This window comes from Euprymna scolopes, chromosome 2 (genome assembly GCF_053919585.1).
Source record: "Euprymna scolopes isolate OS-2025 chromosome 2, ASM5391958v1, whole genome shotgun sequence".
NCBI lineage: Eukaryota > Metazoa > Mollusca > Cephalopoda > Sepiida > Sepiolidae > Euprymna > Euprymna scolopes.
This window is the reverse complement of record NC_136483.1, coordinates 65,900,630-65,920,371: the sequence shown is the minus strand read 5'-3', so window position 1 is coordinate 65,920,371 and position 19,742 is coordinate 65,900,630. Positions and strand designations below refer to the sequence as shown.

Genomic DNA, 19,742 nt, shown 5'->3' with positions numbered 1-19,742 from the left:
ACCTTTGTTTCTCTGTCAACCTCGATAACTGTGACGTCAGTGCAGCATGTGAACACTATTTGATGACTCACTATCGAACATGGATCCATCCGTTATGTAAAATCATCAGGATCAAGAACAGGATTTTATGAGAGAGAATTGCCAGCATATCAACATGATATATATATATATATATATATATATATATATTAGACATTAAGAGGAGATTATAGATAGATATATAAATACCCGTTCACATACACTTTTTACGATCAAGCTAGAACCCAGAATTAGATAGAATCGAGCAATTGCATCGACAACGGATAACGCCAGACCCAAAGTGGGTTTCAATGTACTGCACCTCATCAGTGATGTGCTCCAACATAGGCGTGAACCCAGGTCGTCGCACGCATGAAGTGTGCAATACTGACGACCTAACCATATGGGCCACGGCGCAATCTATTAGCTGTGCCTCGATTTTTTAAATTCTTATATTTTTATCCATTTCTACATTCTACGATGTGACAAGCAACGCATCATATACAACTAAGATAGTTACTGCTGGTATGCAGGCAGTAGATATCACATCTACAAACATTAACTGAAATTAGCCGACTCCCCAGACACGATTTCAGAACAACCTATTTGTCTGGGGAGTCGGCTAATTTCAGTTTATATATATGGAGATTAAGCTACACTGAATATTTCGCGTTTCATAAGCCTGAAGAGTCCTAGAGTGGATGAAACGCGGAATATTCAGTGTAGCTTAATCGCCATATATATTTTATAACGTACTAACTAGCTCTACGCTCTACCTACGTATTGAGCACTTTTGAAGTAAATACTTAAAGTTTATGCATAAATTATATACTTTCGTATATTAATTTTATGTGAGTAAATGAAGTAGTTATATATATATATATATATATATATATATATATATATATATTACATACATGCATTTTGCTTAATATATATATATATATATATATATATATATATATATATATATATATATATATATATATATTTATATATATATATCTATATATACAGTCCTGGTCAAGATCATAAGACCACTTAAGAAAGTAAGCGTTTATGCATATTATCGGATTTTTAATCAAACAAATGGTTGAAACCATTGCCAAAAGGAAAAATATGATGGAAAAAAATGAAATCTGCTTCATTCGAAACCTTAACCCTGATCTAATAATTATTTTTTAAAAAACAAACATTTTCACCTGGTCCAAATGATAAGACCGCTGATAATTTATCTAACAAAAGGAAATTATAAATTACTAAAAAGGATCTCGGTATTTAGTATAGCCTCCATTATTACAAATTACTTCAAAAATTCTCTTTGGCATGCTTGCGACTAAGTTTTTTATCAGTTGCGAAGGAATTTTATCCCATGTACTGAAAACTAAATCAGAAGGTTCCTTTATCGAATCATACTAGGTTCCATACTTGAACACTTCTTTTACCATCCATCCCCAAAGATTTTCAATGGGATTGAGGTCCGGAGAACATGATGGATGATCTAACAATTCTATATTATTTGAAGAAAAGTATTCTCGTGCTTGTCGAGAAGTGTGTATCACAGCGTTGTCTTGCTGAAAAATCCAATTTCTTCCACACAGACGTGGACCTTCAGTCCTGATAGAAGCATTTTCAAGCATTGAAATGCACTTCAATGATGTTTGCCGGCCTTTCACTACTTGCAACTTTAGGGTCACAGCTGACGAGAAAGCACCCCAGATCATTAAAGACCCTCCTCCACTATGCCGAGTTGAAAAAGTCTCTTTGGGCAAATTTTTATCATGCCAATAGTGTTGAAATCCATCTGAACCATCTAGATTAAATTTTTTCTCATCAGAGAAAATTACATTTTCCCACTTCTCTTCATCCCAAGTCTGGTATTTGGTGGCATATTTAAGTCGGTTAGTTTTGTGCTGTTCAAGAAGACGTGGTTTCTGCAGTCGCTTTAAATGATTCAAACCCTTCATTTTCAGATGCCTTTTGATGGTTTTAGGACTACATTCTGCTGCTGTTTGGCTTTTCAATCGACTTGAGCTCATACTGGAGGTTTTTTTTAAACTTCTGATACGGCGATTCAGTGATGGGGTTATTCTTTTTGGTCGACCTGGACTCTTTTTGTGCCCATATTGATCTGGATTTCTTAAAAAAATTGTGATGAACGTTTTGCTATGATTCACTTCGTTTGCAATGGATCTATGAGAGAGTCCACCCCTATTAAGCTCAAAGATCCTTCCTCTCTCAAACTCTGATAATGGTTTCCCTTTTGCCATTTATAATTTAGTAAGATGTTTTTATCCACTAACAAGTTGCTTTTAGTAACATAGAAAGCTTTTTGTATTCATTTTTTCAAAACTAGCCGATTTTATTAAAGTGGTCTTATCATTGTTTGTTTTTAAAAAAATAATTATTAGATCAGGGTTAAAGTTTCGAATGAAACAGATTTCATTTTTTTCCATCATATTTTCCCTTTTGGCAATGGTTTCAACCATTTGTTTGATTAAAAATTCGATAATATGCATAAACGCTTACTTTCTTAAGTGGCCTTATTATTTAATTTATTACAAATTAAGCAAAATGCATGTATTTAAAAGATGACGGGTATAAAAATAAAATATAAGAACAAATTTTAGACATAACCTCTTTGCTGTCTGAGGTAAGTCTTACCTGCATGGCCAACTGTTTGAGTCGAGCATCTTTTCGTACAGATTCAATATCGCCAACAGCCAAACCAATCTGAAAGATAATGAAACAATTTTACAATATGGTGAAGAGATGGGATGTTTGTTGCCATTAATTTGAAAGAGTAATATAAAGAAGCGGGTTGCACATACCAGTAAATTCATGAGCAAAATTGGCATAAAAATGACGTAGAAGATGAGGAGACAGAAAGCAGTGCGATATCGTAACGTTTCCTCATTATTGTCGGTGTATGGCACATGAAAAGTAGCCATGTAGTCGAGTTCCAGCATCATAACGACAGATTTCAGAATGGATAATGGGATAGTGGAATAGGCCTTGTTTAACTGGAAAAGAAAATATATAATAAAATGTCAAGTATTGCTTTGCGGTACTATTCTTTAATAGTTAAGTATAAATATCGTTTGCTAGTTGCAATAGGTTAATTGATGTGATTAACAGCTTGAGTGTTAGTTTAAGTTCCATATATAAAAGAAGTGCTGCTAGTTTTTTCTCCGTTCTACCATTATTTTCATGGAAGGTGATCAACCATCTCTGCTTGCAATCAATTTCTGCTTCCTCCTTATAAAACATTTGTAGCAGGAACTCGTCTTCCTACCACAACTCACAACTGCAAATAACTTTCCATGAACATAATTTCTTTCTATGAACAGATCTTCTTTTCAAAGATTTCCTCTTAGTGGAATACATTACGAGAGGACTGATTCCCTTCAGAATACAAGATGATCATCTTCAAATCTAAAATTAACTTATTGTTGTTGTGAACTCCATTATAAATATTTTCATAAAATATTTCATCTCTAAATTGACAATCATTCTGTCATTAATCCCGATCTTCAAGTGGCTTCTGACCTTGATAAGTGGTGATCCATTACTTAAAAAATAACTTCTCATATTTGGAAGACGTTATCATGCGATTGCTTCCATGCAAACTAAAACATGGACATTTTCAAATCCAATGTCAATTTATATCTGTCATGAACCGTCGTCATATATAATGAAATGTTCAAACATTCTGTTGCAATATTTTTGGATTCTCTCATAATTTTCTTCATCACTCAGCTAGCAATCTATCTATCCCATTAACCCTTATCCTCGAATAGCTTTTAGCTTTGATATGTTGTAATCCATCAATTATATAAAGGGCAAATGTTTGTTTTTATATCTAGCTTTCAGATAAAACTTGAAAAATACACAACAAAAACAATATGTGCTCATGCCACCACAAAATATGCAATGGCCACTAGTAATGACATAAGGAAATACATTGTTTAATATCCGGAAAACTACTCGTTTGCGGGAAATTTAAATGCGATATTCGTTTTCAGCATACCCGAAAATCTCTATGGTCGTCGTTTTGAAGGTGATTGTTAAAATGGAAAGTAACGAAAAATTTACCTTTTTTTTATTTTAAGTATTAACATAAGATTAAAATTTGTTTTTGAAGCAACTAAAATGCATTGTGATGGATTTAATTTACTGATTAAATAATTGTTTTGACTAGAATTTAAAAAAGGTTCGTTTTAGTATTTTACGTTATTGCATTTTTTATTCCAATAAATAATTAATTAATAAGTATTGAATAAAAATTATAATGTGCAAGTTACATAGTGGTGAGAAATACATATACATACACAGACGTGGAAGAAATGGTAATCTAATTTTATTCATGTAGAGATGTTTCAATAGTGTGTATCTGTCATATACGTTTTACACAAAAAGGAAACACTACAAAACCCATGAGATATAAGCATAAGAAGCTTATGCACATAAATACACAGTCGTGAGACTGCATATCTCCATCTGACAACGTAAGGATTAGCGGTTTTCTTTGATGCATGTTTTATTAAGCAACAACAGTGACAATTTATTTATTTTTTTCGTTTTTGGTTTTTGATCCATCCTTTCGATTTGGTGGGCCAACTATCTAATGTTCAGATCGAGTGTGAATGGAAAATCGTTCTGTTGGCAAACGTTTTCGACTCTCATGAGTCTTTGTAAGTCTCATGACGTGTTAGAGAATTACAATTCGTAAATTTATTGAGAAAATCGATTAAAACCATCTCAAAAGAATTTTAGTATAACCCCCCCCCCAATGTCATCGAGCTTGGTTGATGATGGATTTATTTACTTGAAGGATTAAGGCTTAGATGATGGGAAACACAGGTTGCAATTTGAGACAGCTAGGATGGCAGTGATTTTTATTTATTTATTAATTATGTTTCTGAAATCTTTTTTCAGGACGTCGTGCAATACCAGATGTTGGCAAATAGTAAATTCTCCATATTGCATGAAGTTTTCCCAAGTTAACGCCATGGATAACACCTATTTATCTGATCAGGTCGAAATTTTGCATGGTGATTATTGTTATCAAAGAGAATCAAATCGAGCCATTAAATCTGGAAAACTCTGAAGTTGAAATTTTGTCAAAATTTTAACCATAACCAATGTCAAGGTAATATAAGATATGGTACATCGTTGGTTAAAGTATGGATCAAGTAGGGAGTTTCTATGACTAACAGAACTAAAGTTATCACCAAAACTATAACTTTCATCCTTCTTCATGACTTTGACTTTGATCTAACTATCCCAAAATCAAATCAGTTCTAATTAAGACCATAACCGATATTTAACCAAGTTTAGTGACGATTAGTCAAGCGATGTGAACAGAGTTATATATTAAGACCCCCGCCCACCAAAAAAAAAAAAAAACAAAAAAAACATAACCTCCTTGATGGAGGTAAAAAGAAAAAAATATTCTTACCTCATCTGACATTGACATATAAAACGTGATAGCGAAGGCAAATATCAGGACGGAGAAAATGACCATTACTTTGGAAAGAGTGGCGAGAATTTCCAGAAACATTACCACGTAGATTCCAGTGAAATTGAATCTGGTTAAAGAAACAAGAAACAAAATAGAGTTCATCAAACTGCTGATTGCCTATGCATCGCGTTCAACAAATTAAATTAAAATATTCTTACATTCCTTCTATCTGATCTTCCCTCTTCATAGCTGGAAGCTGAATCAGGATGAATGTATGAACGTGTTTATGTTAAATATTCAGGACATAAATTTATTCATTTCTGCAAATTGGCTGAGTTGGTGATTTGCATCATAAATTCGTAGGGAATTTCAGTTACCATATTGAATCCTGCAGACAGAGTCCAACACATGTTTTGCACGTCATTGCTACTAAACATCAAGTACCCAGCTTAATTGCCACCTTTTAACGTGCGATCTTGCACAACCAATTGGAACTATTAATATCTAACATATAAATATTTGTGTGTGTATGTTTCTCTTGGGTGTTTCATTTTACTTTAATCGAAGTTCTCAAAAATCAAGGGACCTTTTCCCTGGGGCTAACATTTGATCTCTATATGAGATACATATATCTATATATACATATAGATATTCGAATATTCCAAATTGACCTCTTAAACACCGAGTTTAGGTAATAAGTTGGGAACATAATTTTCCTTTCCCCAATTGACTATTTAAATATGTTATAGTATATCTTTCTCGTGGTCTCTTGGTCTTACTGGATTCCAAGACAAGAATTCATCTGTTCTGGTGGAGTATCCAGCTTCGTGCTGTTACTTGAGGTAACATCACTTGGAGAAGATACACCATTCCTTGTAAAAGCTAATATGGGTTAGCGATAGCAAAGAAATTTTATTTATGCTGCGAATACTATGTTATTTTGAATATTTAATCAGCGTTTACTTATATGTAAAAGTATCCTCATGCCAGGTTTTCCTGATAAACACATGCACAGGGAGGCCTTAGACATAACGTCTAGTAGGCATTCAAGTGCGCGGACACGCGTGTGTGTGTGTGTGTAAGAAAGGAGAAAGAAGGCGAGAGAGAAAGAGAGAGAAAAAAATTAGGATTTACTTTTTTAAAACTCTTTTTTACTCCAAGTAAGACATATTGCCACTTGGAACGTAAGAGCTACAATTTAGGATCGTCTCTAACAAGGGACTGTAGAGAGTTGAGCAGTGAGATGTCTGTTCACATTACATTTAAATTTCTGCAGATAAGTACAGTCAGGTAAGCAAGAAACAGGAAGGAAATTTCAAAATCCAATGGAAGAAACTATTAGAGTTGAATCTTTTCTGAAGAGTCCAAATACATATTTTGGTTGCATAGGCAAACAATTTGCAATGAAATTATGAAATAAACTAAAGCAAAGTAAATTAAGCACACCGGATCCATGAAAATAATTGTAAAAACGTTGTTTTTTTTTGTTTTTGTTTTTTTAATCTTTAAGATTAAAAAAATAAAAAAAAAATAAATAAAAAAGAACAATTATTTTCATGGATCCGGTGTGCTTAATCGCTTGTAAAAGAAATTGTAAGATTTTGTGGTTTGCAGTCAAGCAAAAAGATAAGTGAGTATCCCTCCTTCCAAATTAATTTTATTACAAAATTGAATTCCACCATAATGCACTTCGGTTCATTTGTGCACAAGTCATTCACTGTATTATTTTGATAGATTGTAAATTAAATCCCTCGAAAACATACACACAGCCGCCAAGCAAACAAATCAGTGCATTATCCTCCCAAATAATTTTTTACAAATATTTTTTAATCTCATAGATAAGAGCTTAGCATTTTCTCTGAAAAGAATTTTTTTCCGGTTCTTTGAACTCAATATATGGCAAAATCACTACCGCAAAAAACTAGCGTCATCATCTCCCTTGATGGGGATAAACAAGCGACTAGGGACTGATTATAAATATGATACTCCCATAAAACTTCCTTTTTCGGAGGTAGTTAGTTTAACCCACCTAAGATAAGAGCCACTTCAGTTCGGGTTTCAAATTAATTTGTGGCAGTTGTGATTTTTGCTTTCTCAGTTTTCCTGGACAATGCCTGGAAACGGTTTCTGCTAATATATATATATATATATATATATATATATATATATATATACACACACACACACACACACACATATATATATATATATATATATATATGTATATAAAGCAGTCGGGTTTTAGAAGTTAAATCTAAATAGCATTTAAGCTGAAAAATCGAAGTTTGATTCTGATTAGTTAATTTTAAATTGTTATTGTTGTACCATGTTTTTTTTACACTAAAATAACGTATGTGCTTCGTTTTGATCTATCTTAATAATTATTTATTCCAGCATGGAGGACAGGTAATATGGATACATTTTCCAATATTCACTTAAACATAGAAAGCTTATTGATGTAATAATCGGTCATTAACAGATGGTGAACAATGCATGTTTTACTATTTGCTTAGATGAAAGCAATTACGAATTAAAAAAAAAAAAATCAACGAGAGTCAGAATTATGAGATTAAAAATCGTTGCGAAAATGGAAAAATTGTTAGAAAAAAGTTATTCCAGGCAACACAATCATTCTATGCTAGCAATGAATAATCTTGTCTCACCTTTGAAGATATAATAGACAATTAAACCAGGCTATGAACACCGTTAAGATTCCGACATCCCACTGATGATGCACCGATTGTTTTAAGAATAAAAACGGGCAAATAAATACGAGGCTCATAATGTAAAGTACCCATTCCACACTTGGGCTGAATCCGGATACGTATGCGCCTTTCTGAAAGCAAAAAAAGCAACGAAAGTATTACATCGCGTTTCAACCTCAAATTATTACATTTTTTTCAGTAGATTTCAACATAAACAATGGCATAACATATGAGGTGATCCTTGGCCTTAGTAACGCCATCTTTAGACGATGATAACATCTTTGGGTAAACCACACTAACAATTAATATAAATTATTTATAAATGTTATGTCATAGTGAAGAAAGAAAATGAAAGATCTCTCTCTTTCTCCATATATCTATAATATAAAGCTGAATGTGTGTGTGTGTGTGTGTGTGTGTGTGTGTGTGTGTGTGTCTGGTCACAAATAGGCTCCTATATGGTTGACTATTTCAAAAAACTGATTGCATATAATGATAGAAGATCTATCGAGACACAGGAATGGGTATGTTTGATCTGGCAGAATGGTGGTCCATTAAAATTGTGGGGTCTTCGTTCGCGCCTGATCCACAAAGCATGGAAATAAAAAATTTAATAATTAAAAAAAAAAACGTTTACAAGTGTTTTTGATATAGATGTACATAAGAATACTTTGATAAGTATGTTTTAACTTAAGTAAGGATGGTATAATAAAATTGTGGGGTCTGCGTTTGCGCCTGGCCTTATTAGAATGGAAATAGGCATAAACTTTAATAAAGACTTTACATATCTATCTGCGTAAGTATACTTTGATAATTATGTTTCAATTTGAAGAAATATGGTATAATAAAATTATGGGGGGTTCGTTTGCACCTGACCTCCATAGAATGTAAATATGTCACAAAGTTTAACAAGGTTTTTTAATATAGATCCACAGAATATTGTGATAAGTGTTTCAGTGTGAACAGGTCTGGTATAATAAATTATGGGGTTTATCTATTTTATTTTTACTTTCATCATATTTTGCTTTGGTTTTGATACCCCCAAATTCAACCCAAATTTACAACCCTTCCTTTTCATAAGCTATCATACTTTCGTAAATCAGAGTCCATTTTCTGTAGGCTGTTTTTGAACCCAGTCAACGACGGGAACTTTTGCTAGTATATATATATATATATATATATATATATATATATATATATATATATTATTATTATTATTATTATTATTATTATTTACTATAATAATTATTAAATACCTACAGACACTAGTGTTGCATCGTTTCGGACATCATCAGTGTAGGATGTCATGATTAACGCCAGTCGAGAGATTCGAACCCCGGTGACAGAAATCATGTCTGGCTTCATTGCCGCGAGAGATACAGTTTGAATTAAACATTTATTCTTATACAATGCTTTTAACGTCATTCAGAGTGATCTAATCATTATATGAGGATCTGCACATATGAGCTAGGTTGATCGACTTTATTACAACTGAAAGTGCTCAACAATAAGAAATACGTTTCTTAAAGGGGCTGACATTATATATATATATATACATATATATATATATATATATATATATATATATATATATATATATATATATATACATATATATATATATATATATATATATATATATATATATATATATATAGAGAGAGAGAGAGAGAGAGAGATAATGATTAAAAGAAAAAGTACAACAGAAACTTGACCCAATTTCATTATAAATTTATTTCAACCCAAAAAACGGGTCTTTTTAAATGAGGTGGGCCAGTCAGGTTAGTGTTTGACTTATGGAATGCAGAAATTACAACCGTTGTTTGTATTTATTTAGAAAAATAAGTGAAAAATAAAAAATAATAATAGTAAAAAGGTAGGGTGAAGAAAAAAAAAAGGAAAAATGATGTCGTTGAGGAAAATATTTAATAAGTAATCAAGCCTAAGGAGGGAAGGAGGAATTCAAGTTAACTGGAGAGAAATAGAGGATATGGAAATGGCATAGGGGGGAAAGAATAAAAAGAAAATGAAAGAGTGAAAGAAGAGAAAGATGCTGTCTAATAATCTCCATGTTCTGACTTTGAGAAGCGTGCCGATTTAAACGCACTTTTACATGGCACCTATCTATAATCTTTACCTTTATTTTCAACAGATTTGTCCAATTTCTAACTACTGCCAGAATGTTTTTAGACTTTGCATGGTTAGAGCACTCATAAGATGCTATCTCATCTCCTTTAGGATCGCCCTTTTCCCATGCACACCTACATAGACATGCATCCATATGCATACATACACACATACATCTATATATGTACACACTCGCACTCCCCCTATATATATATATATATATATATATATATATATATATATATAAAATTTTCAGAATGTGAGAGATTATATAATTATTTCCACAGCCAAACAACATCGCAGTGCACAAGAGCCTTGACATCCAACAAACTGGAAGTCCAAGACTCGAGTTTCGCCCTCATTTGGGCTCATCAGTTAGACATATAGGCTCGGGTAATTGTCTGTATTTTTGAGATGAGATGTTTTCATTGATTGAGATTGTCGGACTGACTTCCTCATCTTGGTTGTTATCGTCACAACGTTTCAGCCGTTTTGCCCTCCGACCTTCATCAGGTGTTTTGTATCGAATTGGGGAACCATTTGTTAGGAGTCTCGAACCCAACCCTTTATTATTATTACGAGGGTACCGTGTTCGGACTCCAGCTGGAGTCCGAACACGGTACCCCCGATAACAAGTCAGTCCGACAATCTCAATCAATATAGGCTCGGGTTTCAAATCTCGAGTTTGGATATGTCTAACTGATGAGCACAAAGTCTTGGACTTCCGGTTTGCTGGCTGTCATGACTTTCTTGCGCTGCAACGTTGCTTGGCTGTGGAAATAATTATATATATATATATATGTATATGTATATATGGGCATGTATATAAAAAATAAAAATGGAAATGAATAAAAGATTGAGGAATATTAGGGTCACCAGTTAGCAAGTTCTAACTAAAACATGAACAGAGTTTTGTAAATGAAAAATTGAGAAAAAAAAGTTTATACCAAAGCATTTTTTTATTTAAAATTTTATAAAATTATATAAGTAATTTTCAGTCAATAAGTGTTTATTCATGCAAATTCCTGTTTGGTAAGGAAAGATAAGTAAGTAATCACAAGACTTAGAGATGTGCATATCAAAATGATCATAATGTGAATCATATGTGTATGTAAGTCATAGACATATGTGAGTATTTGGCAGCGTGGCACTGTGTATATGTATTGGTTTACCTTGTTCTTGTTAGTGCATATGTAGCTGTGGGTGGCAATTCATTTCTGTTAACTTGACTCTCATTAATGTGTAAGAATGTGTGCTAGATGAAGGCTTCTATGTGAATCATTGAAGATTCCTTTTCACCTCCTTCGGCCATATGATCTTGGGTCATTCAGTGCGGCTGGCTAGACAACTCTATAGAAAATCTGATTTCGTTAAATGTGCTTTTTATAGTTATTGTTAATTGGGCACAGGATTGTTACTGCTTAGCTTTAAAACGATTTTCATTGAATCCAAACATTCATGTGGAAACTAACTTGATTTTGAAAGTTAAAAAGAAGAATGAATCCAAGTGAAGCTGAGAAAGAAATAGGGTAGCTATTTGCTTTTTAGTGTTCATCTGAATTGCCTTTCATTACAAACATACCTTTTTATTGGTATTCCTTAATGGCACTATTTTCATATATTGAGAAATGAACATGATTATTTTTTTTTTCAAAATGAATCTGTGGTGCTGCTCCAAGCTTCAGATAGTAGATTTTGAAGATAGTAGCGTCCTTGAAAAAGGCCAAATACAGCAGAAACAATTACTATAAATATAACTGAATTGACGAATAAAAAATGGATAAGAACATGAATGTTATGAATCGGTTACCAGTAAACAAATGCTAACTTTACAACGGAATTTTCTGAATGAATGCAAGAAAACTTGAGTTAACGAACATTTTTATATTTATATATAAACAATTTTACAGAGATGTAAAATATACCTTGAAAGACCAACGAGAAGGTTTAAATAAATAACAGGTTTGAATAAGAAATAATGATAGGTTTGAATAAGAAATAGACAAACGCATCAGAAAGTCTGTTTCAAAGTTCCGGTGTGTGTGTGTGTGTGTGTGTGTGTGTGTGTGTGGTGTGTGTGTGTGTGTGTGTGTGTGTGTGTGTGTGTGTGTGTGTGTGTGTGTGTGTGTGTGGTTCCCTTCTGGGTGACTAACTTGTTACTAGAGATAGAATCAGGCTTAAAGGAATTTTAGCTTCGGGCACTCCAGCCGATGTTTCTTCGATGTTGCTGAGAGTCAAGGCACGTTGCAGGTGTCATCTGACTAAAACACTGTTTTTATAAGTTTAGTTAATTTGGCATAGACTTGTTACTTTTTGAGTTTAAAACGATTTTCATCGGTTGAAAAATATTGAGTTAATACGTTCCTGTGAAAACCCTAGTGGTTTATACAAACAAAGAAGAGAGCAAATTCAAAAAAATAAGGGAAAGAAAGAGGGTAGCTACTCAGACCATTTGCTTTTTGGCATTCGTCCAAATTGCATCTCGATATCACAAATCATAGTTTATTTGAGAAAAAACAAGTGAAGCATGCATGCCCCCCCCTCCCCCGTGAACGCACAGTGAACGAGGCATAAAAAATAATGACCAGGTTTAGCAACCCCCTCATTTAGCCCCCAAAGTCTCCAAGATCTTAATATATTTAAATTTGAGTTCAGCACATGCAAAACTGCTAGATAGACATACACAGAAAATTTTGGAGAAATATGGTAAAATAGTGCCAAAAATGGAGTGTTTTTATTAGCCCTATAAACACCCCTGAGGCACACCCAAGAGTTATCGCAAAGTATAGACAAACAAAATTATATAGAAATCAGTTAGTTACAACTTTTCAGAAAGTTTTATAAAAATCCAAGGCATCAATTTTTTCTAATAAGCACAAAAGTGTCAATTTTAGCCATTTTAAGCTGAAAGGCATCCCTAGGAGAGGGGGGGGGGAACTGAAGTTTTCCCGGAAAATCCATTCTGTTACTTTTTTACTCATATCATGTTTAATGTTTGTGCAAAATTTCAAAAAATTTCAAGGCGTAGTTATTGAGAAAAGTGCGGACAGATGAACGGACAAATGGATGAACAGACGAACGGACGAAAGGGCAAGAGTGAATTTACAAGTCCACCCTCCTTTTGTCAGGGGACCCCCCAAAAATAGGAGGAATCTCAATATTTAAAAAAGTTTTTATTGTGAAAGATTTCTTTAGTGTTTGGGTATAAAAATAATAATGATGTGTTTTTATTGATGTTGATTTTTATAATAAGAAATAATAATAAGAATTAAAAGTAGCAAGTGAATATGGGGACATTTTTAATATTTTTTACTCGAAGGAAATGCAACTAATAAACATCCAAAAATTGAGCTGCTGCTGCTACTACTACTATGATGATGATGATGATGATGACGACGATACTTAGAAGCACTAGAACCAATCTGACCCCCCCCCAAAAAAAAACAAAATTGGAATCAGAAGACAGTCTGAAAAGACACAACAGTCAGCATTAATGAAAACAACTAAAATCTTAAGGAAAATCTTCAAATGCGGAAGCCAACCTACATAAACTGTGAACATTAACCAGTCAGACGGAAGTTCCAGTAGAAATAAAACAATAAAACAGAACAAATCCATATGAGACCAAGAGAACTGAAACTACAAATATTTTTAAGTTAACCATGTTTCTCTGCTTTCCTCCGCAAGTGATGGTGGTGTCAGCTTCAGCTGGCGCCACACCAAATATTGTGAAGAGTAGGATGGAAAAACTGAGGAACGAGAGGACCAACCAGACCTCAACTTGAAGAGTGCAGAGAACACTGGGTTCTTGGACATCCAAATCCCAGGGAATACCAATGACCGTTGCCAGTAAGAAATCAATAGTAAACGCCTATTGCGATGACACAAAGCCATTTGCATATCTTTATCAAAAGAGGCGGAAAGCATTGGAAATCTGCAAAGACTTGTCACTCAAACTCCATGGAATATAACAGATTATTGTCGGTCAACAATCACTGATGATGGCCTGTGTGAGAACTTTTAGAGTGTAAATAATAATAATAATAATAATAATAATAGGCGCTTTTACACTATTAGGACGAAATTTAGAAAATCGTAAAACTGAATTTCGCATGAAAACAATGGTATCTGTGTATTCCTCATATTTTTAAGATGATTATATCCAAAAAATTACGAAAATCGATAAGGTAGAAAATTATTTATTTAAGAAAAAGAAAAAAAAATAGAATTTGATGAAAACGATCGTAAGACACAGGAGAGTTCAAAAGGGAGGTAATTTTCCGTTTCGATTTAAGCAAGATGGTGGGAATTTTTTTACCTGCTACCATGATTAAAGTTATTTTTTTTTAATAATTCAGTAATATTCACATAATTTCGATTGCATAATTTGGAAGCTATTATTGTAACTTATTAGAATTGACAAAAGAAATCAGTTGAAACCATTGTTTTTTATCTGAAAACTCCATTTATCAATTACAAAATCTCGTTCCAACAGTGTAGAAGCGCCTAATAATAATAATAATAATAATAATAATAATAATAATAATAATAAGTGAGGAGACTTGTTGTCACTCAGCTTCCAGAGAACACCACAGGTCTCCAAACCGATCGTTTTTTGACTTGTGTGAAAGCTTCATGTGAACCAATAATAATGATGATGATGATGATGATGATGATGATGATGATGATAAAAAAAACGTCATTAATAATTTTCAGATACAAAAATATACAAATGTTAGCACGGAAGCAGCTACTTACCTTTAAGGTACTCGTTCATCCAATTCTCTAATAATAATAATAATGTCATTTTGATTAAAAAAATAAATGTCCGTTCGAAACTGACCTGTTGATAAACTTGAGTGATTTCCTTTATTAAACTGGCGATGCTGTAGATGAGCACAACAGAACACAATAGATTATCTCGAAATGTCATCTGCAAAAAAAAAACAAACAAAAAAAACAAACAAAAAAAAAAACAAACAAAAAAACAAAAAAAAAAATTATAATAAAAAACAAAACAAAGATCTTATCAATCTCTGAAAAAATTATCTGCCATCTCTGATATAATAAACCATATGTTTCTGTTTAAATATACGATGGGCTTTCGAAAAGTAATGCCTCTTATTTTTTATTCCACCCGAATGGATCAGAGGAAATTGGAAATTGCATTGTTATGACGACTGAACTTATGGATTCATGACCTGAAAGTTCCATCTATCTGTTGCAGATATTGATGGTGTGAGACTCTAGGACGTGCATCAAAAACACAGATGCGTCATTAAAAACTCGACCTAATAAACATTCACCGGCGCCTGCTGAACGCTTATAAAGCCGATGCAGTTGATGTCATCACAGTTAGGAGATGTGTTCATTGATTTCAAAATGGCGACAGAGATTTGAGTAACAAAGGGCGCTCCAGAGGCCCATGTAGAGCCAGCACCCCATTGTTGGCAAAAGTGATGACTATGTAGAAAAAAAAAAAAAAATTCTGGGGCACAAAATGTCTCTCGTTTTAATGGCATCATCCCTGTTTTCATGTTATATAGCCAGTGTATATGATGCGTGTATATATTTACGAGTGTCTTTAACGTATGCAATGTCATGTTATATACTGTATATATAACGTATGTATACATAGCATGTTCGTTTAATGTTCGTGTATGCTTGTATCATCGTCCATATCTTTTCTAGAGTGTTGAGTGTATGTACGTGTCAATATGTATGATGACATCTAGTGTGTGTGTACATATATTTATATTTATAAGTGTCTCTGTTATCGTCTAGTGTGTATAACGTTTAGATACCTTATGTATCGATGTTTGCTGACCTGTTCAACAAACAGTTCAACAATTTACAAATAGTTCCTTACAGGATGAATAAACATCTTTTTTTTGGGGGGGGGGGGTATTCAGGCCCAAAAGGAAGGAACATGCCTTCTTCCATGGGTTGGTCTTGACTGATGGGCTATAAACTGCAAGAAGATTTCCTGAAGAATGACAATCGACACTCGGATTATTTTATGCAACTTTATTTCCTAACATGACCCCCCCCCCGTCTTTGGAGTTGCGTGTTTTTCTTGGTCTCAGATCTTGCTATACGTCCAATCTCCAATTCGACCAACCTTTGACTCACTCTCCCTTGAACGGCTAACTGGTAAATTCTTTGACTCCAACTCCCTCTAACTGCCTACGTGTAGATATAAAACTATCTTTCTTTAACTCTCTGATCACGTGTCTACTAATTAATGCTACGTAGCTCAAAAGAACAATCACCTCATCGTTGTCATGTAATCCAATTGTTATTTGGTGAAAACTAAAATTCATAAGCTTGTTTCCAACGTTCGATAGTTGTTTATGTTGCTTGATACCAAATATTATCATGACTCAACATAATTGATTTTCTCTTTCCCCAAATTCCAAACTCTAGCGACATCTCATTTTCACTAATATCATTCTCTATTATATTTATAGCATTCACAACATCTAAATTTTTAGTAACAATGATCGTTATAATAATCGTTAGTCCATCCGGCGACGCCCAGATGTCCATAATATAACATTCGCAACTCTTCAACCTTTTTTTAGTTAAAAAATAGGATGATTACTTTTGGAACGACCCTCATACATGTATAAATCACCATTCCTTGGCATGTAACACAAAGGGAAGCAATTCAGTATATATTCAAGTATATTCTTCTAATATGAAGTAGACTGTTATAACAAGATTAGAACTCACAAACCAGGTCACACACATTGAATTTGTGCATGATGATTGAAGTCTGTATGAATTAGGATTTTTGATTAAAGTCTAATATATATAGTACATCAAACGATTAGATTGATCCTTTTATATCAAATTATTCTAATGCTTTTCATCAACTATTGTAGTAAAAGAATCCTCCAATCCTGCATGAAAAATAAATCGTCTGGCGTGAGTTCTTCAAATTTGATGAAGACAAAGAAAATTCTGTATTTTGATTCTAAGTGAAGTTGAACGAAAGAAACCAGTTAACCAGAAAATGATTTCCTCAATTCGACATAGTATAATGTAGAATTCACAGCGTTTGGTCCTGGTCCCATCTTAAGTATCAGATTGATGATAGGAACCTGATTGATAGCTTTAATCATGTTAGTTCAGCTAAATAACTGGAAGCAACTCTCAGTTAAGGAAATATGAATATATATAGTAAAGATGAATAAAGTACATTTTAAATGGCATTCGATCTTCCTCATAAATGTATTAGCCTACAAGAAATAAAAGATCAAGAGATGGCATATATCCTCGGATACACGAAAGGTAGACACTATCCATAATCATTTGATTAAACCAACATGTAATAATAAGACATAGTTTTGATTTCGGACAGACACTGAATCTTCATTATAATAAGATGTAGAAAATGTGTAATTTTACTTACTTGTAAGTCATTGCATCCAGGTAATTTTGGGCAACAGTTGGTTGTCACATTTTTCCAGACGGATGAACTACAGTTTTCTTTGTTGGTCCAGGTTATGGCAAAGGTGGTCAGGCAGCAGAGATACAAGAGGTAAAATATGAAACTGAGTGAATGAATCCACATCCCATAAGCGTTCCTGTAATTTATATAAAAAAGAAATTTAAAATTATTGAAGTTATACAACAAATATCAAAGTGTCATATATAACTATAATAATATACTAGTGGGACTTGTGGGAATTCCACAGGGGACTCACTCATATGTAATATGTTCAGTGTACATGAAGACGCCCTTATATTATTGTAGCTTTTTTGTTAAAACTGTAAAAATATTTATCTAAGCTAGCACGAGCGCCCAGCAAAACCCGATCATAAAGTATGCTTAAATAGTATATTTTAATTCTTGCAGATTTCGTATATATTATTATAGAGTTAATGTTCTATCAGTTTTTATATATTATAAAGTTGCGATTTCAAAAATAAAAAAATATATCCATATGACTTGAGTTCCTTCAGTCATAATCGAATCCGAAACTAAAACTTAGGAAGAACTCTTGATTAAATTATTTATAAAAAAAAAAAAAATAGATGATTTAAGTGCCATCAGCTATAGTCGAAACCGAAACCAAAACTTATGAAGAATTCTTGGTAAAATTATTTATGTCAAGAAATAGAAGAACATAACAATTAAACGACTCAGGTGTAAGCGTGACACACAAAAGAACACACACGCTATCGTATTAATATATAGATATATCTATAAAAGTGAGAATGTGTGTGTGTGTGTGTGTGTGTGTGTGTGTGTGTGTGTGTGTGAAGACAATTCTCACTCTATATACTCAACGAATTTTTGATCTTCATCCGGAAAAAAGACAGCTAAGAGGTCAAAATTGAAAAAGTGGTACGTAGAGGTTATCGGATTTTTATCCGTTTGTCAACTGTTTCACGCCTACACATGTGCGTATCATTCACATGATTACTTATGTTAAGAATAAGTAGGTTTGAAAACAGGTGTCAAACTGGCATAATGATTATCATACTTGTCTCACTGTCTTTAGGTATTGGCTTTTGATCTCAGCTCAAGTATTTTTTTTTTAATTACCAGAAATGAACTTTTTAGAAAAAACATAATACTCGCAGACACATGTCTCAGTTTCTGTAGGATTTAAAATATATTATTTATGCGTATTTTACGACAAAGCAAAGCTGGGCAGTCCGCTAATATATAAAAAAGGATATGTAAACAGATTTCAAATTATTGCAATCATACAACGAATATCAAAGTGTTATATATAACTATACTAATATGAGAGATACCTGTAGGTCAGTCTGTCTGTCTATCTGTTGCTAACTTCTTTCAGACTATAAGACACAGAAATGTGTAATTTTGTAGAAATGTCATAGTGGAGGTCATCTTTGGCTATCATAATTTTTTTAATTTTGCGTATGTTCATAACGTTTCGGCCACTAGTCACAATTTTGAACCTTTTAGTTAATCCTTCAGTTCAGTTCCAGGAGGTGGTGTTGGTGAAGTTGATATCAGTGCAGACTGATGTCTTGGCACATAGTGTTTAAATCTTTTCGGTTCCAAAGCATAATTTTTATAAAGGGTGCTAGCAACCTTCAAGTGATCCCTCTGTGAACATGCCTTTAGGTGTTCATTGCACCAGCCGTGATCGCCTCACTCATTGTTCCAATTCAATGCAACAAAGGAATTCTTCCTCCAAAACAAAGACCACAAGCCAAGCTTATAAGCAATTAATGTTTATTTCTATGGAGATTACAAGTGCTACTTCATTGTCGAAATTTAAATAGCAGAATGGAATTTGTGTCTGCTCAAATCGAAATGCATGTCTCATTGACACAGTCTTTTACTGAAGGCCCTAAGGATTTTAACTTCTGTGAAGAGGCATACCAGCTCAAATGCTCAACAGCCTGCAGGAAAAACAACTGCCTTTATCAAACATTCAATC

The 19,742-nt window shown here is 33.3% G+C and overlaps 1 protein-coding gene across 2 annotated transcripts in view; it reads right to left on the bottom strand.

Moving 5' to 3' along the window:
• The window catches only part of LOC145291808 (transient receptor potential cation channel subfamily A member 1-like), a 198,149-nt gene that overhangs the window by 13,227 nt on the left and 165,180 nt on the right, over window positions 1–19,742 (bottom strand). For both annotated transcript variants that reach the window (XM_080137720.1, XM_080137719.1), the window contains 6 exons: window positions 17,732–17,906; window positions 15,158–15,247; window positions 8,146–8,318; window positions 5,480–5,609; window positions 2,850–3,041; window positions 2,683–2,751 (listed from right to left, as the gene is read on the bottom strand). In XM_080137720.1, coding sequence (XP_079993846.1) covers window positions 2,683–2,751; window positions 2,850–3,041; window positions 5,480–5,609; window positions 8,146–8,318; window positions 15,158–15,247; window positions 17,732–17,906 — 829 coding nt within the window. The remainder of the gene's footprint in view (window positions 1–2,682; window positions 2,752–2,849; window positions 3,042–5,479; window positions 5,610–8,145; window positions 8,319–15,157; window positions 15,248–17,731; window positions 17,907–19,742) is intronic.